We start from the raw sequence: 24,574 nt of genomic DNA on the forward strand, positions 1-24,574 counted from the left end.
CAAACATGGACATGTCAGCAAACCAGTGTGCTAAGATAATCAGAACTATATAGTGATTGTTTACATGAATACACGATTAGCTCTGCAACCAGTACATACAGCAAGGATTGAATCCATATACTGATGTATTTCTTCATGGTGCATGTGTGTTTGTGTAATTAAATAATGTTTATTCCTTTAAAAGAAGAGGAGGAGATTAAAGATCTGATTCAGTTTATTCACATATATGGGAGAAATTCCCATTGGAATTTTGAGCATTTTTTCATCAGGCTATGCCTGCTTCTTTAATGCAACATTAAGGGTGAGACTGTCAGTGTCTTGTTTATCTTATTCTTTATTTTTAAACAGAACTAGAAATGCTTACTCTTACCTCAAAGTCACAGTGCTATTTCCCAATCAGGATATTCAAAGTTATATTTCCTATGATGGTAGTAGGATGGCTGACATTGCATGTGATTTAAGGCACATTAAGTTCACAATAAATAAAGTAATTGAAAATGCTACATATGCATATGAGGGACAACATAATTGCTGTGGGAATCATAGCTTTGAATCTCCTGACTTTTGTGTGATTAAAATATGAATTTAAGTGTTGAATCTATGGTGTTTCTCTCATTTAATATGGAAATCAGTCTCTAGTACCTCATAGCTCAAAGAATGTGTTACTCAGTTTACTTGATTAGGCTGGGAATTGTTGGTCCTGCTGTCACCGTGTTTAGACTTTCGTGACAAGTTTGCACATCACATTCACCTAATGCAGTATCATCAATTTACTTATCAAAAAATCAGCCCAGCCACATTTCACTTCATTTGCAACCTCTGAAGCACAGGAGCAAGAATTTTAAAAATTAGGGAGTAAAAATGAAGATTATCTTTTCCAGTGGATATAGCTTCACAGACAGGCATGCACAGCAGACAGCAAGCCCGTATGGCTAGTTTTCCTTTGGGTTCTGCAGTTTATTTGAACCTCAATCCCCTTCACAATTTTGGAACAAGTAAAGCTGCTCTCTTTTTTCACCCCTAGTCATCTGGAATTACCGGCTTTTCTCTACTTTGTGAATGTAGCCAGATCTCAGCTCCCAGACAAGAATGCTGATCTGGAACTTGAAATTCAGGATTTGGGAGATAAAAAGTAAATGGAGCAAGTTCTTCTGTTGTGCAGGAGCACCACCATCTTGTGTTTCGCTAAGCTGGAAACTTTTTGTATAACTTCAGTAAACCAAGTATTTTCCCTTTCTTAGCTGCCTTCCGTCACTCACTCTAATACAATCTGAATCATCCCAGTGACAGTACGTGTCTCAGCACATTTTTCTGTAACTTTGACACCCACAAGAAACTCTAATAGATTTCTACCACAAGCTTTAATTTCCAGGAGACACAATACATTGACATCATATAGAGCAAAGATCAAAGACTCTTCCCTGCTGGAGCATTCTGCTACATTGGCAGGATGTTTTTTCTAATGTCAGGGAATTTGTGTAGGCCCAAATCTGAGACATCAACAAGCCTTTTTTCTCCTTCCTGCTCATGAATGAAACAGCATTTTCAATTGTGTACAACCAGAGGCCTTATGGCACATAATTCCTCATCAAAGGCTGCTTTGTGATGGAAACTGCTTTAACAGGCAGCTTATATGATACTCTCAGGATCCAAAGGGCAGCCTGAGGCCAGGTCTGCACTATCAAAGAAAGTTGACCTAAGATACACAATTCCAGGTACGGGAATAGAGTCCCTGGAGTCAACATACCTTAGGTCCAATTTCTGTGGTGTCCCCACTGTGGGAGGGTGACTGGAGAAACTTGCTCCTCATGATCCCATGGATTACAGGTTTCAACAGGGATCCCATCAGCAGTCAGGTGGGTCATTTCTAGACTCACTAAATCAAACCTTAGGATATCGATCCCTGGAGCATCAATCTCGGGGTAAGTGAAGATAAGCCCTGAGATCACCATTCATTTCTATTTATTAAAGGGCTCTGCAGGGCTGCAGAGAGGAATCCAGGAGAAGCATCTAGACATTTAACAATGATACCAAGACAGGAGCCATACAATCAGTCTATTTGGACCTGGTTTAAAACATACATAATGTAAAGCTCTTAAGCAAACAGAACTGCCAAGTTAATGAAGCCTACAGGCTAAACATACTGATGCCTATGTCTTGTATGTGGATTATAAAAAAAGCATTACCGGAGATGGGCATTTAAAAACCATGGACCCTGTCTACATTAGTGGTTCCCAACCTGTGATCCATGGACCCCTGGTGGTCCTTGATGGTACTGTAGGGGGTCTGAGGAAAGTTTAAAATAGAAATTAAATTAAATGTACAGAGCCTCTTGTGGGTATGCTATTTTGTGATCCCGGTCAACCTCATTACACGAGGGTTAAGGGATGGCTCAAAATAGCATGTTATTTTGAAATTTGGTGGAAATTCACCAAATTTCAAAAGAAGCTATTTTGAAATAGTTTTGAAATAAAATAAGCAGTTTGCATAGCATGAATTGCGTATCTCATTTCAAGTTTAGGGTGCTGTATAGACGCACCCTTTGTAAAGGGCTCCAACAGCCAGTACAAGAGCTTTTAATTTGAATCATTCAACCTGCACTGATTTTATATTTCCTTTTCCATCATCTCTTCCTTTTAGAGCTAGTTTGCTTCCTCTTTTTCTTACCAACGTTGCTGCTTTTCTTTGGGCCAACAACTCCAATTTTAATTATTGTTTTTAACTTTTATACTGTGTCCAGAGAGATGATGACAAGTGCTTTTAAAACATATTAAGCATATAAAATAGAAACATACTGTATATAGTTTGAGGGATCTCTTGAGCTCTATAAACAGAGCAGGGCATATTCCTCCAACTCCCTCCCCCCACATATGAGCAGAAAGACTGCTAGCTTTTTAAAAATCTAGACATGACTTCTACAGACGAAAGGGAGAAAACGTGCAGCTCCTCTGTTTTTCATGGAAGGATAAGTGCACTCCATGGGGTAACCTTTGATTGATGCCAAGTATTACAGATTCAGTGGATACAAAAGGACTAAGTTACAGGATTTATTACAAACCTCTGACTCCCTAGACAGCTGTTGGATTTTTAAAGTCCCTTCAGTGTCTTACTAGAGCCTCACATCACTCTCACAGTTCCAACAACTTGCAAAACTGAAGCATCCCCTGGGACTGATTCAGTGTGTAGCTACCATTGGAATGCCTAGGTTCTGGTTTTCCAATGCACACAGACTACATAAGACTCTGAGTCCATCTCTTTCATTCTTCCATTTACTTCTGGTGCACTGCCATAGAATGGGTGCATTGTTTTCACACTGGAGTTAGATGTATTTCGGTGATGGGTGACTTCATCCCTGTGCTATCTATAAAGAGCTTTGTCATCCAAATGGAGGAGAGGAGTTGAATACCGTAATGGTAATATAGTCTTTATGGTGGAAAGTTTTCATAAGCATGCCTAACTTTTACTCCCTTTGGAGTAGCCTGCTTCCATGCACACCAGGGGTCATGGCTCTTTTAAGCATTTACTGTAATTTTAGTGTCCTAGCAAAAGAAGAGCAAAAAAGTGCAATTAAAAGAACGTAGAATTACTAGTTTTTTGAATGCACAACAGACTCAAAGAGTTAAGGTTTCCTTCTGCAAGATTTTTCCTCCTATTTTGGGGCTGTCCAATTTCATAACATTATATTATTCAGTATAATGTGAAGGGCATTTACAGGCAATGTATAGATACCAAATGTAACCTAATCAATAATGAAATGCAGGAACCATCACTTTGGTCCAATGAAGCCACACAAAGCAATTCCAACTACTCATATAGTTGCTTTGGAATGATGGGACAGAATTATGATTGGGAGGGAAATCAGCATGATTTTTTTCTCATGAACAGTCCATTACAGTCTCTAGACTGTAAGAAGGAAATAGCGACTAGAATAGCAAAAGCAAGAGCGAGTTTGAAGGCAATGGATAAAATCAGGAAAAGTAAAACGATTAGCTTAGGAACGAAGCTGAATGTTTTGAAAACGTGTATTTAGCAGCATGTTATACGGATGAGAGACATGGGTGATAACAAAAGATTAGAAGAGAAGGTTATTGGTGTTCGAGAGGAGATATAGAAAAATTCTGAGACTAGGATGGATGAAGAAAGTTACCAATGAGGAATTATATAGGAAGATACAGCCGAAAGAGAACCTACTGCAGAAGGTTATACAACGGAAGTTACAGCTATTAGGGCACATCTGCAGAATGAATGCTGAGCAAAAAGTTAAGACCCTGGTATTCGGCATAATGGATGGTCCTAATAGGAGAGGCAGACCCCACAGAGAATGGGTAGATGATCTAGTAGATTGGCGTGGAGCTAGTCTACAGAAATTAAGCCACTCCACACTGGATAGGGAAAGATGAAAGGAAATAGTCAGGGAGGCATCGGACACCAACAGGCGCTGAGCCCATGGTGGTGGCTGATGATGATGACCCGGCTCTAATGTAACATTCAGCCCGTCGGGGAGCTATGTGGCTTGAAATAGAAAAATTAACACTGCAAGCAGTAATATAATTATAACATTTAGCTCTGGTATACAGGTTTCACTTTTAGATGTCGAAGCACTATACTATGGAGGACAGCATTATTACCCACACTTTACAGATGGAGAGACTCAGGCACAGAAAGGAGATGTGATTTGTCCAAGCTCATCCAGCAGATCAATAGCATAGTCAGGTCTCCTGAGTCCCAGGCCAGTGCTCTATCCACTAGACAACACTGCCTCCCAGGAATTCTAACCATAGTCAGCTTTTCTACAGAATCTTTCATCTGGGATTGTCCAATTGCTTTGAACATTACGGCTCCACATCATGTCTGTGAAGCAGATAAGGACTAGGGATCATTTTCCCCAACACTTTGAAAGGCAGACACTTCTGTAGTGGAAGAAAGTGGTGGATTATCAGTGTACAGCAGCACTACTAACAGCTTAAGACAGAAAGTGACAAAATGCTTTCTTTAAACTGTGAGGGGATTTAGGGTAAGGCGATTTATGTTGGAATTTGGCCAGGACACCAAGGTTAACAACCTATTCTTACAAAAAGTGACACACCTTTATTGATAGCAGGTGGCCTGGACTTTGATTTTAAGTCTCATTAGGAAGAAGCTCCCTATCACCATAATCATGAATTGGCTTGTTACTGACTCAGAGGAAAGAGTGCCACCTACTGAAGCATCAACATCATCACTTCCTGAAGCTCTTACCTGGGCCAACTTTGCTTAGCTAGCAAGATCTGAGGAAAACACAGTACGATGTGGTATGGATGCAGGCAAAAAAACTCAAAGCACAGAAAAATCTGCCAACTGTTTTCTGTCAGACAGATTCCGTTTTTAATATACAAGTGCAGTCCCCACCTCTCACCCCTTCCCACCCCCCAATGTAACCATGTAGCAGAAAACACCAAGATTTACCAGGGACAAACAATGGGCAGATAGGTGCAACTTTTAAATGCCGTCCACTCCCTTTCTGAACTCCTTTGCAGTGAGACACACATTCATCATCAGTGCAGAAATGCTGGACAGTAACAAATTTTACCATCTCTGGCTTGTCACTTTAACAAAATTAGATTATTTTAATATTAATTAAGTACCCACTTTAATTCAAATTAATCATCTTCATTTGAAGGCCCTGCCTCTGCTATGAAGCAGACACAGCACCACCATTCAGATCAACCACCTCTTTTATAATGAGATCTCCTAGTCCCCTTGCATACAAAGGACTCGAGTCCCACTTGCAACTCTCAAACAGAAAACTACCTGTGAAACAGATTTGTAGCTTCCCTTTTCAGTGGAACTGTGATGGGGGAAACCTTGGTCCTTTTCCCAGAGGGCTCCCTGTTTGGCCTAAATGTAGGGCAGTGATGGGCAACATAAGAAAATAAGAACATAAGAATGGTCATACTGGTCAGACCAAAGGTCCATCCAGCCCAGTACCCTGTCTGCCTACAGAGGCCAATGCCAGGTTCCCCAGAGGGAGTGAACAGAACAGGTAATGATCAAGCGATCTCTCTCCTGCCATCCATCTCCACCCTCTGACAAACAGAGGCTAGGGACACCATTCCTTACCCATCCTGGCCAATAGCCATGAATGGACTTAACCTCCATGAATTGATCCAGTTCTTTTTAACCCTGTTATGGTCCTAGCCTTCACAACCTCCTCAGGCAAGGAGTTCCACAGGTTGACTGTGCACTGTGTGAAGAAGAACTTCCTTTTATTTGTTTTAAACCGGCTGCCAATTAATTTCATTTGGTGGCCCCTAGTTTTTATATTATGGGAACAAGTAACTAACATTTCCTCATTCACTTCCTTCACACCACCCATGATTTTATATACTTCTATCATATCCCCCCCATAGTCTTCTCTTTTCCAAGCTAAAAAGTCCTAGTCTCTTTAATCTCTCCTCATGAGAGACCCGTTCCAACCCCCTAATCATTTTAGTTGCCCTTCTCTGAACCTTTTCTAATGCCAGTATACCTTTTTTTGAGATAAGGAGATCACATCAGAACGCAGTATTCAATATGTGGGCGTACCATGGATTTATATAAGGGCAATAAGATATTCTCCGTCTTATTCTCTATCCCTTTTTTAATGATTCCTGTTTGCTTTTTTGACTGCTGCTGCACACTGAGTGGACATCTTCAGAGAACTATCCACGATGACTCCAAGATCTCTTTCCTGATTAGTTATAGCTAAATTAGACCCATCATATTGTATGTACTGTGCGTTATTTTTCCCAACGTGTATTACTTTACATTTATCCCCATTAAATTTCATTTGCCATTTTGTTGCCCAATCACTTAGTTTGGTGAAATCTTTTTGAAGTTCTTCACCGTCTGCTTTGGTCTTAACTGTCTTGAGCAATTTAGTATCGTCTGCAAACTTTGCCACCTCACTGTTTACCCCTTTCTCCAGATCATTTATGAATAAGTTGAATAGGATTGGTCTTAGGACTGACCCTTGGGGAACACCACTAGTTACACCTCTCCATTCTGAAAATTTACCATTTATTCCTACCCTTTGTTTCCTGTCTTTTAACCAGTTCTCAATCCATGAAAGGATCTTCCGTCTTATCCCATGACAACTTAATTTATGTAAGAGCCTTTGGTGAGGGACTTTGTCAAAGGCTTTCTGGAAATCCTACACTATATCTACTGGATCATCCCTTTTTCACATGTTTGTTGACCCCTTTAAAGAACTCTAAAAGATTAGTAAGACATGATTTCCCTTTACAGAAATCATGTTGACTTTTGCCCAACAAATTAGGTTCTTCTTTACTATTGTTTCAACTAATTTGCTCCGTTCTGATGTTAGATTTACTCGTCTGTAATTGCCGGGATTGCTTCTAGATCCCTTTTTAAATATTGGCGTTACATTAGCTATCTTCCAGTCACTGGGTACAGAAGCTGATTTAAAGGATAGGTTACCCATAGTTAATAGTTCTGCAATTTCACATTGGTGTTCTTTCAGAGCTCTTGGGTGAATGCCATCTGATCCTGGTGACTTGTTACTGTTAAGTTTATCAATTAATTCCAAAACCTCCTCTAATGACCTGGTTCTATGTGTGGCCCATGAGACATTTTATTTACCACTGACCACACACAAGGTTGCCAGATTCTGCTGGTTTTTTGTTTGTGTAGTTTTTCTTCTACTGGTATTACAAAAGTGACACACACTTGAAGCAAGGGCACGTGACGTGAGGTGTGTGCTGATTGCACATGACATTATAAGAGTGATTCACTCTCCCTATATCCAATCAAAGTGCTGCTACACAATTCAATCAGCACATTCCGCAAATTCTAGGTACACAACCACAGTTAGCAAAACCCTAGCCTGAGAGACCATCTTGGTTTTGATAATCTTGTGGTCCACTGAGATGAAGGAGGGTCACTCATGAGGCCCACTCACTAGTATAGGTTGCCCCTTGCTGCTGTAGGGAGATGTCCTATTTGTATGCTCATCTTTGCAGAAGGCAGGAGCAGCTGGACTGCATGTGGCTTTTGGCCCAAATCAGAACAGACAACCAGATCATAGCTCTTATCCTTTAATTATGGCTCAGAAATGAATACGGGAATAGAACTTCCTATTATATCACTCAGATGTGAATAAAACATTTTAGGAGGCTATTGCAAGATTTAGTATTAACATACTATGTTTAAAACAGGAAAGAGAGTCTCTGTGCATTGCTCATGAAAAATACCCACCCTCAAATAAACACAACATTGGTTTTAATCAAGGTTTATATGATGGGATAGCAGATCCTTATGAGGAACATTCAGCAGCATGAATGTTCTGTCCCTTCGCCACCGTTGGCTAGTGAACAGAGAAACTGACCCAGTTGGTCAGTACTGCCATATATCTATCCACTAGTCATTTAAGATTATACTCCACCTCTAGAAGGGGTGGCCAGAAAATAAAACCAGAGGCTAATCATAAAAACACAAAAGAAACAGAAAAAGGAGGGAGATAAACAAAAATGGTGGTGAGGAGAGAAAGGAATGATGAAGACAGCATAGAACAGGAAAAGTAGGAAAAGAGTGGGAAGAAATGAGAAGATAAAAGGAGTGGAGTTCACTGCAAGCCAGGACAATGTTTCCCTTCCCCCACCTTTTCAAAGCCATTACAGTTTGCACTCCTGTTTCAGGGACAGGAAAATTAGAAAAGCTCCGCAGATGGCAGCTTCACCTTGGTCCATAGTCCGCTGTTATGCAATTCATATTAGAGATGGCGACAAGAGAGAAACAAACCACCCATAAAGTTTCAGCCCATTCCAAAAATAGGGCTTCCACAACTCTGCCCCATTAATACTATATGGTCCTGAGTCCCATTTTTATAATTCAGGATAGAGGACAATAAGTGGTTATAGCTCACGCTGTCCAAAATTCTCCTTTGCAATAGCCATATTATCCACTTTAATAGAAACGGTTACGGCATAAATGAGAGAAAAGGCCGAGTGAACTCTGTGGCAAGTTGCCAAGTTGTGCTGCAGCCTCCAGTGGTTATGCTCAAAGAGATTTAAAGTCCAATATAACCTTGATTTTTAATAGAGTCACATTTAATGAGCTTTAGCGTCCACCATAATAATTTCCTTATTACCTGTCCAGGAATTGGAACTGTGGTCAGAGAAAAACGTGCAACATTCCAACCCAATGAGAACATTTAATAATAGCCAACACATTATTATCAAAACCATCAGCATCATTGTCCTTAATGTCATTTTTGGTTGCAATAATTATAATTCTTCAAACCTTAAGCATAATTGCAGATCAGACAAGCTTGCTAAATGTAGCAAAGCTGATTGGCTAAAGTCCATCCAAATTTCTCATTTCTGACTGACCCATTCAGTGTACATGGGTACTGCTAAAGGACAAAGCTTAGCAGAATGTGACAATCAAATTTTATATTAAATCACCTGTCAAAGTGCTAAAAAGCAAAGCTATATACATAATCCCTCATTGTCTTTTTGACTGACCAATACATGTAGCTAAAATGTAGCATTCTAGTGTTGGTATAAGAATGTAGCAATAAGCCTTATGCAATGTCCCTCAGTGTACCCCGTCAGCCACCCTTTCTGATTGACAGAAAAGAATGGCCTTAGTGCTGCTGGTAGAGATGCATCAGACAGGCTGCCTGCATCTGTTATTTATGTCAAGGCAGGAACAGACCAGGACACTCTTAGTGACTGATTACCGTCCCCATATGTTATAGGGTTTGTTGATGTAATTGGTAGATATTCTAGAACCTTGTGATTTGTAATTATAAAGGAAGTTTTGTTCTTTGTAGTGATAGTGTTTCGTGATGAGTGAAGAATGAGTTAATTTGGTAAGTTTAAAAGTCATCTCTAGGTGTAGATGTACCAAAGAACAGCGAGGAGGAAGCTGAGGTTACAGAGGTACTGGAAGATCATGTAAACACTTGCATCATGCTGAGGAGCAGACTGATGACCCTAGTGGTGAAGGAAGTACCCTTGCTTTAAGTGTGTGTCTGTGTGATCCTAGTGGGGAAGGAAGTACTTGATTTAAGTGCCCTGACCCTTGGGAGCAGACATGCTGAAATCCATATGGGGCCTCACCCTGAGAGCACAAATGTTCAAATGCCAGAAAAACAACAAAGATAAACACTTGCGTCAATAAGTTTGCATGCAACATGACTACAACACCCATCTACTCAAATGGGAGTTGAGGATTATTAGAGAGGGTAGCTTTGCAAGGTTTCTCTGGGTTCATCCCGCCAAGCAGCAGCCTCAAAGCATCAGAATATGACAGAACTTGACTCCAACCTAACTGGCCACTAGATTGGTCCGAGTCTCCGACTGGTAACTATAACATTGTTGGTGGGACTATGTGTGTATGTGTGCTGATCTCTCTGTATTAGGTCTTTAATAAATGAGGCATATTGAAAGATTTCGTGTGCTTCTTATGAGCAAAACACACAGCCACTTTTTTCCTGTAGTAGGAGAAATCAGTCCCAGGTTTTCTCTATCCAACTCCACCAATGTTGCCCACCTCCATCTGCAGGGTTTGTCCACCTCCAAAGTTCAGTGCTCAACTTGCTCATATCCTTTCACAGGTTGATACTATAACTGTCTCAAAAAGTGATGCAAATGACATTCCAGTCCATGGCATTTTGCATGAAAACACTGGCTCCCTGTGGCTTCCCTAGCAAGTGACTGAATTGCATCTTGTATAGAAGCTACAGTGGAAGAAGGCACATGGTAGCACTGCCTCAGCTCCATTTCCTGTAGTGACCTATGTTTTCTAAGTATTCCTAGAACAGTAAAAAACAAGGTATATCTAACCCTTTTAGTAGTAATGTATCAGTACCATGAATGCCTTCAAATAGCACCCAACTTGTATAGCTCAACATACCTATCACATCTAATAGTAACGTTGTTTTCAACTATGTTAATCGTTATTTTAATTTTGACTATGCCACTGAAAAAAAAAGCTGGTTTTGCAGTGAAAGAAAGGTGTTAAACAGATTAGTGCATTGTTGTCAGCAGTGTCTGTACATGAGAATGATTCACAAAAGTTAATGAAGCATGAGGAAAGGGGGCTCTTCTTTTACTCCTTTATACAACCAATAGCATGCTGGCACCTTCTGATCTCACAATCCATCCGGGGAACACCCCCGCATCCCCATGCATAGTTCTTAGCTATTTTTTCCATTTTGTTTACATGAATACTTCAGTGTGCACAGAGACGCACCTGGAGGCTGCAGAGGTCCCTCCTGTGAATGTGATAAATGACTGCTAGAGACTGAAGCGAAAACCATACCCGACCCTAGCTAGACACTGCAACTGACATTCTCTCTTCCATACAAGTCAGCAAACAAAAGTCAGAATGACGTAGCAAGGGCTCAGGAGAGAAGGGACACACACTACACATGACAAGCTGAAAATAAACTGAAGCCCAGAGAGCTGTTTGTTTTACTGTCAGAACCAAAGAAAGAACAGAGAACAACTTAAAAATGTATCCCTCTGAGTTAGACACAATCTTGGTAGCATTCTGGCAGAGAAATGCCTTACGAATAGCTACAAGTAAACTGAGGGTGAAGATGCAGATAATAATGAACAGCAAATCACATGGGACATATACAAGAAATATGATCCCCCAGAGGAAATGACCTAATTAGACTATATTATACCCCAGCGATTCATTCAGTAGTGGCAGAGCCAAATATATGACTTCTCCTCTGCATTCTCTCTGCCACTGATGGCAATAGAACCCAGTGGGTGTGGGGGGCAGTGGCATCCACAGATATATCTACAGCATTAAACAAGCTAGTCTGTGCAGAAGCATGAGAGATAGGCACTAAGAGACACATTTATTATAATCTAAACAGTAACATTCAGATTTGAATTGCAGGGTATACACTTTTCCTGATAAATCTCTGTAGAGCTTTTTTCAGAAAAATGACCATTTTCCCCAAAAAACTTCACTTACATCCACACTGCAATCGCATTCTAAAAAAAGAGTAGTTTTTCCAACATTGGTAAACCTCTTTCTATGAAGAAGAAGCCTTTTCCCAAAAGAGATTTTTCGGAAAAAGGCGTGTGTGGACAGGCAAGAGAGAGTTCTTTCGAAAGAAGAGGAAAGAGGAAAAAGCACAAGTGCTCTGGTGGTCACTCCGTCCATAGTAATCACAGCTTAAATGCAAAATAGCGTCCATTCAGAGTGGCCGCTATCTTTCGAAAAAGCAGATCGCTTTTTCGATGCGCTTTTGCTGTGTAGACGCTCTCTTTTGGAAGAAGTTTTTTTGGAAGATCTCTTTTGGAAAACCTTCTTCTGAAAGACGCCTGCAGTCTAGACTTAGCCTCTGTCCCTCTGGGATTCTTATAGTGGAAACTCCTTGGAATGGGAACTATCCTCCTTAAATGTTTAGAAGCAACTAGCGAGTGCTCCTATAAATAGATAAACAACAGTGGGGATGGACTGCTGTACCTCTAACTTCAGGGATCTCTTAATGCTCCCTCCCCACAGAGAAATGAATGCCATACCTCACTGAGACAGGCTACCTAGATGTTCAGTGTGATTACTTGTACTTATTTAGTGCCATAATCCACAAAGATGTTGGGATAAACACACTCTTAGCAACAATGAAATACTGTCATTTGAGCTAATGGAAAAACTAACAAATTACTTTCAGAATATTTCAGTGTCGTAACAACGAGAGCCACTTTCATCAGGGATTTCTTTAAAAGGCTGAGAAGGTTCATGGGTCACAAAATTTTCTGATTGTGAAGCCTTAGAGAAAAGCACTGTCTTCTGGGCCCCACACTTTAAAAAGTATTATTACCTGCAGGCATTAGCCATACACATCACTACATGTTAGCTCCCCATGGCCCCTCCTTCTGTTGTGTAAATTGGTTTATTTTTCTCTTCCGCTATAGCAGGGAAGTTTTGAGGGGAAGTACATGTAGGTCTGAGTTTCAATAGTTAGATCTCTTGGGTTCTGCAGTGTAAATCAACTCTGCCTAGTCACATCTCAATGCTTTAGGTGACAAGTCACACTTTAATGATATTACTACCTTGGTTTACAGAGTTTTAACTGTGTATAGGAAGGTGCCGAACCTCACAGCTACTGTACTATAAGGTCTCAGTTCCATATTTGAATGGAAGAAAGACTCTGCACTGTACCTCAGGAGTCTAAGATTCTGTGAAGTCTATTTAGGGAAAGATGTACTCTATTTTCATGGAGTAGTGAATTTTGCTATGATTAATGGGGCACATATATACTGATAAACAATATTCATTTGTTTAAAACCAGGTCAGAATAAAAATTCAGTCACTTGCTGAATTATTTTCTGTTGTCCATGAGATCTCTAGAGCTAAGCTCAGCCATGAAAGGAAGGATTTTTTTTTCCTGACCTCTATCAACACTGCCCAGCCAAGGTCACATCATTTAATGTATATAAGAACTATGTATATATAATCCCACCTGGCATCCTCTGCACCACATTCCCAATTTCCTTCATGATATCCCGCCTGCCACATTGCCTGTAATGTCCCTGATCTACTCATTTAGTCAATTGCTCTATCAATGTATCAGTTTGAATAGCAACACTAGGACAGTCACATGACAAAAGGCTATCAAAGTACCTGCAACTTCTTGGGGTGACTGCAAACTTCCAACTATTTCCAGATTCTCAGGGATAGAACCTCCTCCTTCCAGGACCCTGACCATCTCTCTCAGCTTCTCACATTCTTCCTGGAGCTGGTGCTGTTCATCCTTTCGCTGCTGCTTAGCCAGGCTGGCTGGGTTCATGCTAAAGTGAAGCACTTTGGTTTTACTGCGGTCATAGTCACCCTGCAAAATCCAAACATGGTATGTTAACTGTGTAACTGGTCTGAATCCCCACACACTACACCACCAGGCAAAACACAGCAGTGACACACACTGTACACTTAAAGAGCATTGATGTCACAATTCTAGCAATGAAAACCAGCCAAAGAAGGAGCTGCTTTCCCCTTCATAACAAACTTTTAACTAAACAGAATTTGTTCCTGGATAACAACTTCATTATTAAGTTTAACTCCAGAAGTGAAGTTTTATGGTTGCATTTTAAATATCCTGATAGCAGGAGTTTATAAATGAACATGTCAATGACCCCAGTGCCAGCCTAATTTATTACTATAAGTTTCTGATGTCTACAGGACTCCAGTGTGGAGTCCTTAGTGAGTTGTATCAGTCTGTCCCTAGCAACTAGAGACATTTCATTTTACACTCTTTTGAAGGTGAATTAGGTTTATAGCAGTTTAACCAGTCAAATCCTAAACTAATGGATTAATATCCTTCAAAAGTGAGAGGGAGACACTGATATTATACTTGTGATTTTAAAGACATGATCTTCACCTGGACTGCAGAAAGCTTTATAACCCTAAAACAAGCAAAACCATTGCTATCCCTGGCTCTCATTGTATCCTGCTCAGCTGAAGTCCAGAAATGTGGTTTGAATAAACAGGCATTTAACATGATAATATTTTACATTTCCATTAAATCTGAATCTCAAAAGTGATTTCACAAACAACAATGAATCTCAACCGAAGTGTGCAGCAGGTATTAGCCTAACTTTATTATTTATTTAGTATTAAAAATCTGCTAGATGACAGGCAAAGTGAGGCTCGGGGATGCTAAAGCACTTGGTAACTGTCACACAACAGCCCGCTAGCTAAGACAAGCATAGAAACCAGGGGTCCTGACTCGCAGGCACACTTTTTTCTTCACTAGAAACACTCCCTACAGATACTACAGTACTCACTATAGAGTCTGTTCCATATTTTGATTGACATTGTTGTGATATAAGCTCATTCAATAAAACAACAGGAACTGAAGTAACCAATGTCTGCATTTCTGAAAAGTAAAAACCCTTCTTTATATAGCCCTGTTAGCCAAACAGATTGTTCAACCTGCCTACCTCGTTGACCATTGACCCCGACCTGTTATCAGAGGGTATGTCTAGACTACATGGCTCCATCGAGGGAGCCATGTAGATGAGGTTTCTAGACATAGGGAAATGAAGCGGCAATTTAAATAATCACCGCTTCATTTACATCAAAATGGCTGCCGCGCTGTGCTGATCAGATGTTTGGCGGCACAGTGTGGTAGTCTTGACGCTCCAGTAAACCTCATTCCATGAGGCATAATGGGGCGGTCGACAAGGGCTTCCCTTGTTGACTGCGGAGTGTCCAGACTACCACGCTGTGCCACCAAACAGCTGATCGGCACAGCGCAGCAGCCATTTTGATGTAAATGAAGCGGCGATTATTTAAATCGCTGCTTCATTTCCCTATGTCTAGAAACCTCATCTACATGGCTCCGTCGACAGAGCCATGTAGTCTAGACATACCCAGAGGGTCTAAATTTTTTGGGTAAAGGGTTATGGAAGTGATGAAAGTTGTTACAAAAAAGTTTGTGAACCAAAATATATGTATTCATAATAGGCTTGGCTCTAGGTCTTAAGGATTACATGTTGAGGACTTAGACTGAGGCCTAGTGCAAGTTGCCAGTTGGTATAAAACAGCATGGCTACGTTTACACTGGCATCCCTTTCCAGAAAAGGGATGCTAATGAGACGAGTCGGAATTGCAAATCCGCGGGGGATTTAAATATCCCCCGCAGCATTTGCATTTACATGGCTGCCGCTTTTTTCCGGCTTATCCCCAAGCTGGAAAAAAGCGGCAGCGATGTAAATGCAAATGCCGCGTCTAGACTGGCGCTTTTCTCCGGCTTATCCCCAAGCTGGAAAAAAGCGGCAGCCATGTAAATGCAAATGCCGCGGGGGATTTGCAATTCCGACTCGTCTCATTAGCATCCCTTTTCCGGAAAGGGATGCCAATGTAGACGTAGCCCATGAGTTTTATCTGCTTGACCAAAGGTTATGGGATATGTGTTTGACCTAATGTTATAAAATTTAGCAATATGTCTCTTAAGATAGGTTAGTAATGCATTTGGTGATAAACAGGTAAACACAAACAAACAGAGAGCATGTTAAGGGCTTTTTGCAGTAAAAGCAAACTGTATTGATGTACCTAAATTATTGCAAATGGGATGGACACAAGTGGTTGGGTTAAATTGTCAGAAATGTAATTATGGACAACCAGAATCCCCAAAAGTGGTCTCCTAGAATATCAAATGTGAACAAGAGTATGAGACATGACTTGATTCAAGATGATCCTCGATGTATGCGGGTGGAATAAGGAAAGGTGTAAAAAAGGTTGTCAAACCCATCCCGAGCTGGGACACAGAGATGATGCCATGGAACAATTGCATGGGAAGTCTGGCCCTGCTCCATCCTTTTTTTCTTACATTTTTGTTTCTAATTTTTTTCCATTAGGTTCTAAGTATTATTCCCTGTGTAAGACTAAGTATAAACAATTCAAGAAATCACTTTACCATATTTATCTTATTCTTATACTTATGTACATTGATTTTGTATAATTTCAGTTACATTTGTCTTCATTAAAAAAAGATTGTCAAAGTTTCTGTGTGCGATCTATCAATTTAATCTTTTTAGCTAACTCTAAATAACCAACTGGATAGTCCTCAGACCCCCCACCCTCCCCTATAATTTACACTACATCTTAGATTTCACATTCAGACAGTAAGGGGGGGAAAGCAAATAAAAGACACATTTCCCTCTCTTTTTAGAAGAGAATATCAGTGAGGGAAGTGGATCTGGCCCACGAAAGCTCATCACCTAATAAACCATCTTGTTAGTCTTTAAAGTGCTGCATAGTCCTGTCTTTTGTTTCAGTGAGGGAAACAGAACTTTAAAGGTTAAATATTTTACAATTGTTTCAGCGCCCTCTAGTGGCTCTTATTGCTACTCATCCCTGTTTTAATAACATTCCCGGGGAAAACATGTTGGCGACAACAAGGAATTCAATGGCACTTTAAAGACTAACAATTTTACTATGGTATAAAGCAGAAAAGCTTATGATTTATGGTGCTATCAGACTCCTTGTTGTTTTTGCTGAAACAGACTAATGTGGCTACCTCTGAAACCTGTCTTGTTGGTGACAGGAACACTGCAGACTAAGTGAAAGGGCTCATCCATCCCATTCAGCCCTGGTGTCCTGAAGCTATTGGCAGGGATGCTCCTCACTCTCTGAAGCTCCTTTCCCACTGGAAAAGGACCAGCAGCTCAAACCATTCTGTTCCCTGCCTCTGCGTTCTCTCCAGGAATCAACTGCAACATCCCTATTGAACCTCAGCTGCTAGGTTTTGCCCTGGCAGGGAATGAGGGGGAGAATCTCTGTGTAAATGGGTGAAAGAGAGAGCACTGTGTTTGTGAGGGAAGACGAGGGTGCTCGGGATAGGGTGTGAGAGTGGTTATGCATGTGTGTGGGTGCACGCTGTCGCTGGCTGGAATGCTGCTGGGCTCTGAGTGCAATATTGCCCAGTAACTTCATAGTGGCCCCCTGCTGGCTGCCGCATCTGTAACTAACAAGCACTCATCTCTCAGCTCTATGCCCTGCAGCTGCCTCCTAAAGAGGATGAAAGAGAGCCAATGCTAAGAGCTGGCTGGGAAGCCAGTGATCATATAAAATATCATGTATAGTTAGGTGAAGGAACCGTTTTTAAATAGATGAAAGATGGGGACGTCCACAAACTAATGAGGATTAGACTATTTCCTGCCCTCTACACCCTTGAAGAAGCAAATAGCCTTACAAACTTTATACCATGTGCCCATGACCCTCCAAAAGCTGGAATGCTGGGCCTCCCCCCACCTCCCAGCTTACCAGGCAAGTTGCTCCTGGCAAACATACCACACATCAGCATCTATGAATGTGGACTTTTCCCTCAGGCAGCAACCTAACCAGGATCATATGCTACTTAACACAGGACTTCCCTTTCCTTATTACACAACCAGGATAACTGGCAGGTCCTGGGGCAGGGGGCTCTCTCTCCAGTCTTCACCCTCACTTTGCTTTCCAGAGAGGGCAAAATCACAGTTAATCATACTCAGGTTGCCTGGTGAGAGGATGCTGGGATCCCCTAGCCTCAGACACACTCGTCCTGTGGAAAATGATCCAAGAGGCATGTGTGTGTGTCTCTCTCACTTGTCAACTGGGCTTTTATGGTGCACCCCCCGCTGAAGTATCTAAGCCCCTTATCCTGGCACCTCACACACATGGTCACATGCTAGACACTGAATGGATCTCTGAACTGAGTATAATCAGACAATATTGGCGATTACTCACACCTTTCCTGCCGAGACCACTTTGACCTGCTAGGCACTAGTTTGTTCACTCCAATTTCTTTCTGTATACAGTCCTGCCTTTCTAAGTCATTGCCACAAAGCTGCAGTACTGTGGCTCTTATCTCTCTATCAGCCCAGTATTTTCTAGGTTAGATAAACACCTGCCAGGATAATACTTAGTCCTGCCATGAGTACAGGGGACTCTTGAGATCCCTTTCAATCCTATGATTCCATGATTTCCTCCTTTTATATCACATATCCTTGCTAGCACATATTCTTAAATCAGCACTGGAATACAATTTCAGCTTTAGGGGCGCTCACCAGCTCTTCTGACATTGTTGGTGAATTAATTAGTCTGACATTAAACTTCATTTACAGGTGGGCACACATTTTAAAAACCTGATGTGGTAAGAAGACAGTATCTTACGGCCATGATAAAATGAATTTCATTTTAAATTACTGGGAAAGATCACTATAATATTTGGTATGTTCCTGCTAGCATCAGGACAGGACACTGGTTTCTTCTATAGTCTATACAGTGCTGATCGTTATTTTCCCCTTGAGCAGGACTGGGCAAAATACGGCCCAGGGACAGGATCCAGCCTTCCAAGCCACCGGATCCGGCCCACGGATGCAGCAGGGAGCCTCCGGCAGAGTCCCTGTTTCCCACGCCCCACTGCTCAGAAAAGTGACTGCTGTGGCTGTTTCTCTTTCACAGCTATGAGCCTGGGGGAGGGGAGAGTTGTGCTTTATGTAGTGCTCCCACCCCCAGCACAATCCCATTGGCCGATTTCTGGACAATGGGAGCTGCCTGTTTGAAGAACAGGCAGTGAGTAGTGAGTAAAGCACCCACCCCCACACCCTCAGGCTCTTATTCTCCAACACACATGGCCCCTGAAGCCTGTGCGGGGGCAGAGCAGGCAGGGAGGCTGCCTGAGAACCCAGCTGGGCTGCTGGCTGGGAGACAGCCAGGTAAGTCTCCTGGCCAGAGCCTGCCTCTGTCCCCTAGCCTCCCCTTCCTCTCATCCCTCTGCCCCCCCACTACTGCCTCCCTACATAAGCCAAACCCTCTGTCCCCTTCCTGAACCTACACTCCCTCTCAGACCCTGCACCCCAGTCCCATGCCCCAGGTCAGAACCCCTTCCTGCCCTAGGTCACATCCCAAATCCCTGTACTCCTCCTGCACTCAAGTTTCCTGCCCCAGGTCACAACCCCCTCCTGCCTAAGTCACAACTCAAACCTCTGCATCCCAATCCCCTGCTCTAGGTCACAACCCAACCCCCTGCACTCAAGTTCAGTGCCCCAGGTCACAACCGCCTCCTTCACCCAAACTCCCTCCCAGATCCCACACTACTGCCTGCACCCTAATCTCTTAGCCCAACTTCCCTTCTGCACCCCATCTTCATTGCAGACCCCACAGCTCCTCTATTAATATCATGGAAGAGTGCAGCCCTTGACCACTCAGTTCCAACCAATAGGAACTGAGAGATTTTGCTGGGAGTGGATGTAGTTAGTGAAGTTTCCCCCTGCCCTACAGAGAACTACATGGAACATCTGGAGCGGGCTGGTAGGCAGAGAAACCTGGTTGAGAGTGATGCTGGCTACCAAAATAAAGAACTCTATAATAATGGGGGATTTTAATTACCCCCATATTGACTGGATACATATCGCCTCAGGAAGAGAAGCAGAGATAAAATTTCTCAATGGCTTAAATGACTGCTTCTTGACAGCTGGTGCAGGAACCCACAAGGGGAGAGGCAATTCTCGATTTAGTCCTGAGTGGAGTGCAAGATCAGGTCCAGGCAGGGGCGGATATAGGGCAGGGCGAACGGGGAGGCCGCCCTGGGCCCCACGCTTAAAAAAGCCCCGCGCATGCGCTGTGGCGCCACCGCGCATGCGCATGGCATCACAGCGCATGCGCCATGGCAAAGGGGGGGGCCCCGCAAAACAGTCATCTGCCCCTGGGTCCAGGATATAACCGTTACAGGACCGCTTGGGAATACTGACCATAATATAATAACATTCAACATTCCTGTGGTGGGAAGAACACCGCAGCAGTCCAGCACCCTGGCATTTAATTTCAAAAGGGGGAATTACACAAAAATGAGGAGGTTAGTTAAACAGAAATTAAAAGGCACAGTGACTAGAGCCAAATCCCTGAAAGCTGCATGGGAACCTTTTAAAGACACCATAATAGAGGCCCAACTTAAATGTATACCCCAAATTAAAAGACATAGCAAGAGACCTAAAAAAGAGTCACCGTGGCTTAACCACCATGTAAAAGAAGCAGTGAGGGACAAAAAGGTATCTTTTAAGAAGTGGAAGTCCAATCCTAGTGAGATAAATAGAAAAGAACATAAACACTGTCAAATCAAGTGTAAAAATGTAATAAGAAAAGCAAAAAAAGATTTTGAGGAACAGCTAGCCAAAAACTCAAAAAGAAATAACAAAATGTTTAAGTACATTAGAAGCAGGAAGCCTGCTAAAAAACCTGTGGGTCCCCTAGATGATCAAGCTTATAAAAGGAGCAATCAAGGACAATAAAGCCATTGCGGAGAAACTAAATGATTTCTTTGCTTCAGTCTTCACGGCTGAGGACGTTGGGGAGATTCCTGAATCTGCACCGTCCTTTGTGGGTGACGAATCTGAGGAACTGTCCCGGATTGAAGTGTCATTAGAGGAGGTTTTGGAACAAATAGAAAAACTTAATGTTACCAAATCTCCGGGACCGGATGGCATTCATCCAAGGGTTCTAAAAGCACTCAAATGGGAAATTGCTGAGCTATTATCTGTGGTTTGTAACCTATCCTTTAAATCGGCTTCCGTACCTAATGACTGGAAGGTAGCCAACGTGACACCAATATTTAAAAAGGGCTGTAGAGGCGATCCTGGCAATTACAGACCGGTAAGTCTAACGTCAGTACCGGGCAAATCAGTCGAAACAATAGTAAAGAATAAAATTGTGAAGTATGTAGAAGAACATAATTTGTTGGACAAAAGTCAACATGGTTTCTGTAAAGGGAAATCCTGTCTTACTAATCTGTTAGAGTTCTTTGAAGGGGTTAACAAACATGCGGACAAGGGGGATCCAGTAGATATAGTATACTTGGATTTTCAGAAAGCCTTTGACAAGGTCCCTCACCAAAGGCTCTTGTGTAAATTACATGGCCATGGGATAAGAGGGAAGGTCCTTTCTTGGATTGAGAACTGGTTAAAAGACAGGAAACAAAGGGTAGGAATAAATGGTAAATTTTCAGATTGGAGAGGGGTAAATAGTAGTGTTCCCCAAGGGTCAGTCCTGGGACCAATCCTTTTCAACTTATTCATAAATGATCAGGAGAAAGGGGTAAGCAGTAAGGTAGTAAAGTTTGCAGATGATACAATACTGTTTAGGACAGTCAAGACAGAAGCAGACTGTGAGGGACTCCAAGAAGATCTCACCAAACTGAGTGATTGGGCAACAAAATGGCAAATGAAATTTAATGTGGATAAGTGAAAAGTAATGCACATCGGGAAAAATAACCCCAACTATACGTACAGTATGATGGGGGCTAATTTGGCTACGACAAATCAGGAAAGAGATCTTGGAGTTATTGTGGACAGTTCTCTGAAAACTTCCACACAGTGTGCAGAGGAGGTCAAAAAGGCAAATAGGATGCTAGGAATTATTAGGAAAGGGATAGAAAATAAGACCCAGAATATCTTACTGCCCCTGTATAAAACTATGGTACGCCCACATCTTGAATACTGTGTACAGATGTGGTCTCCTCACCTCAAAAAAGATATTCTGGCCTTGGAAAGGGTTCAGAAAAGGGCAACTAAAATGATTAGGGGTTTGGAATGGGTCCCATATGAGGAGAGGTTAAAGCGACTAGGACTTTTCAGTTTAGAAAAGAGGAGACTGAGGGGGGGATATGATAGAGGTCTATAAAATCATGAGTGGTGTGGAGAGGGCGGATAAAGAAAAGTTATTTATTAGTTCCCTAAATAGAAGAACTAGAGGACACCAAATGAAATTAATGGGGAGCAGGTTTAAAACTAATAAAAGAAAGTTCTTCTTCACACAGCGTGTAGTCAACCTGTGGAACTCCTTGCCAGAGGAGGCTGTGAAGGCTAGGATTATAATAGAGTTTAAAGAAAAGCTAGATAATTTCATGGAGGTTAGGTCCATAAAAGGCTATTAGCCAGGGGATAAAATGGTGTCCTTGGCCTCTGTCTGTCAGAGGCTGGAGAGGGATGGCAGGAGACAAATCGCTTGATCATTGTCTTCGGTCCACCCTCTCTGGGGCACCTGGTGTTGGCCACTGTCGGTAGACAAGATACTGGGCTAGATGGACCTTTGGTCTGACTCAGTACGGCCGTTCTTATGTTCTGGCTCTCCACCCTCTCCCAGATGTTGTACCCCTCTTATGCCCCTCCCCCAGGCTACAATCTTCTCCTGCACCCATGCATCCTTCTGGACCAGGACCCCAATCCACTGCCCCAGTTTAAAATCACCTCCCGTGACTCAAACTCCCTCTCAGACCCCAAACCCTCTCCTGCAACCCAGTCCCCTACCTTGAGCTCCCTTCTGTACCTAATCTCCATCCCAGACCCCGAACCACTTCCACAGAAAAATGCAGCCCTTGATCACTTACCAAAATCTTGGAGTGAACACCCCCCCCATCAAAAATTATTGCATCATTTTAATACGAGTTTCAGTGGAATGTAAAAAGTGTTCTGTGGTCTCCAGAGACTCTGCACAGCTTGTTCAGAGTTTGGATAGCTGGGATTAATGTGCAGAAGTAACTGGCTCTTTCCCAGACTTAGAACATTTCTTACAGGGAAATATGAGACTTATTTTGACGAGAGCTCCTCCATGAGACCTGCAGACAATCCACTTGCTGGAAACACTGAAAAACATAATAAGGATTCCTTAGGCTTAGTCCATCTGTCATTTGTGTAGGCAGCATGTCTGTTCTCAACAGCACTTTATTTTGAAACTCGCTCATATTGGAGAGGTGTACTGCACATTTTGCTAATTAATATGATAAACTTGGCAAAGGTAATGCGCTTAGTAATAGGATACCCAACAGGGCACATTTCTTCTACTTCAGTTCCATTCAGTGGCCTTGAAATATGAGAAGGACAGGGATGAGAAAGTAACTTCAAGACACAGTAATGACCTTCAGTGGATCTTCCTCCATGGAATGTTGAACTGGTAATTCAGATGTGACAGAAAGAAGTACAAAGAGTGTCAGTTCAGAGTGAAGTGATAAATGACTTGATTGATTGTCACCAGATGTGACTGACACTTAAGCAGTACAGTGAATTATTCATTCTTGGAAAGTGAGATGCTAACTAGATGATTTGGTGGTTCAGGCAGCAAAACCATATCTATGCAAGAATGGATCTATAGCTTTTCTCCATTTCTACAAATGGTTCAGCTCTGGTAGCCACAAGTAATGTTCAGCCAATCCATACTGATGAATTGATGCCTCTGAAATTCATATGTTCTGCACCTTATAACATGTTGTTTTCATGTGCAGCTTTGAAACAGGCCTGCCTGGGAACTTTGTCTAGAGCAGTGGTCACCAAATGGTCGAAATCAACCAGTTGATCGCAGCGTCCCTAGGAGTTGATCACCCTAGCCAGCTGGCCAGCTGGCTGACTCAGTGGGCTGAATGCTGCAGCCAGCTGGCCAGGCAGTTACCTCTCTTTGATCTAGCCCAATTGGAGTGAGGTACAACTTCAGCAGACTGAATACTGTGGCCAGCTGAGCTGGAGCAAAGAGAGGCAGCCACACAGACGGCTGCCCCCTTTTTGTTAACTTGCCAGCTAGAAGGTGGGCTGGAAGAGGTGCATGTACATCCTCAGCTCCTGTCTCCTGCATGCAGGGGACTGAGCCTGCTCTGCAGAACCAGGGCTGGGAGGCTGGCACAGGTGGCATGCTGGGGACTGGGCTACGCCGTGCTGTTCCCCAAGGAATGTTTGCAGCGTTTGGGGAGCCCCTTCCCCAGCACCCCGGTATGCCAGGCTGGGCTGGAGCCAGCCCTGGGCTCTGCCTGATCCAACCCCAACCCCAGTCCCACTGTATGCAGGCAAAGGGCTAGGATGGGCAAGGAAGAGACTCTGCCCCGCCTCCCTCCTTGCCCCAGCACTACTTCCAGAAGGCTGCAAATCCCAGTGCTGTTGCACTGTTGGTGAGTGCGCTGGGGGCACAGGGATGTGGGGGCAGGATGGGAGGGGGCAGGGGTTGCACTGAGGGACATGGGATGATTCATGGGATCAAGCTGGGGGGGATCATGAGGCTGAAGGGAGTGAGTCTGGAGCAGAGGGAAGACAGGGGGGAAGATAGG

The 24,574-nt window shown here is 42.6% G+C and overlaps 1 protein-coding gene across 8 annotated transcripts in view; it reads right to left on the reverse strand.

Annotated features, from left to right (window-relative positions):
- MAD1L1 (mitotic arrest deficient 1 like 1) overlaps positions 1–24,574 on the reverse strand; it is a 749,374-nt gene that overhangs the window by 198,529 nt on the left and 526,271 nt on the right. For all 8 annotated transcript variants that reach the window (XM_075899591.2, XM_075899593.2, XM_006112872.4 and 5 more), the window contains one exon: positions 13,633–13,840. In XM_075899591.2, the coding sequence (XP_075755706.2) occupies positions 13,633–13,840 (208 nt within the window). The remainder of the gene's footprint in view (positions 1–13,632; positions 13,841–24,574) is intronic.

Source organism: Pelodiscus sinensis, chromosome 15, assembly GCF_052426305.1.
Source record: "Pelodiscus sinensis isolate ZL-2025 chromosome 15, ASM5242630v1, whole genome shotgun sequence".
Taxonomy (NCBI): Eukaryota; Metazoa; Chordata; order Testudines; family Trionychidae; genus Pelodiscus; species Pelodiscus sinensis.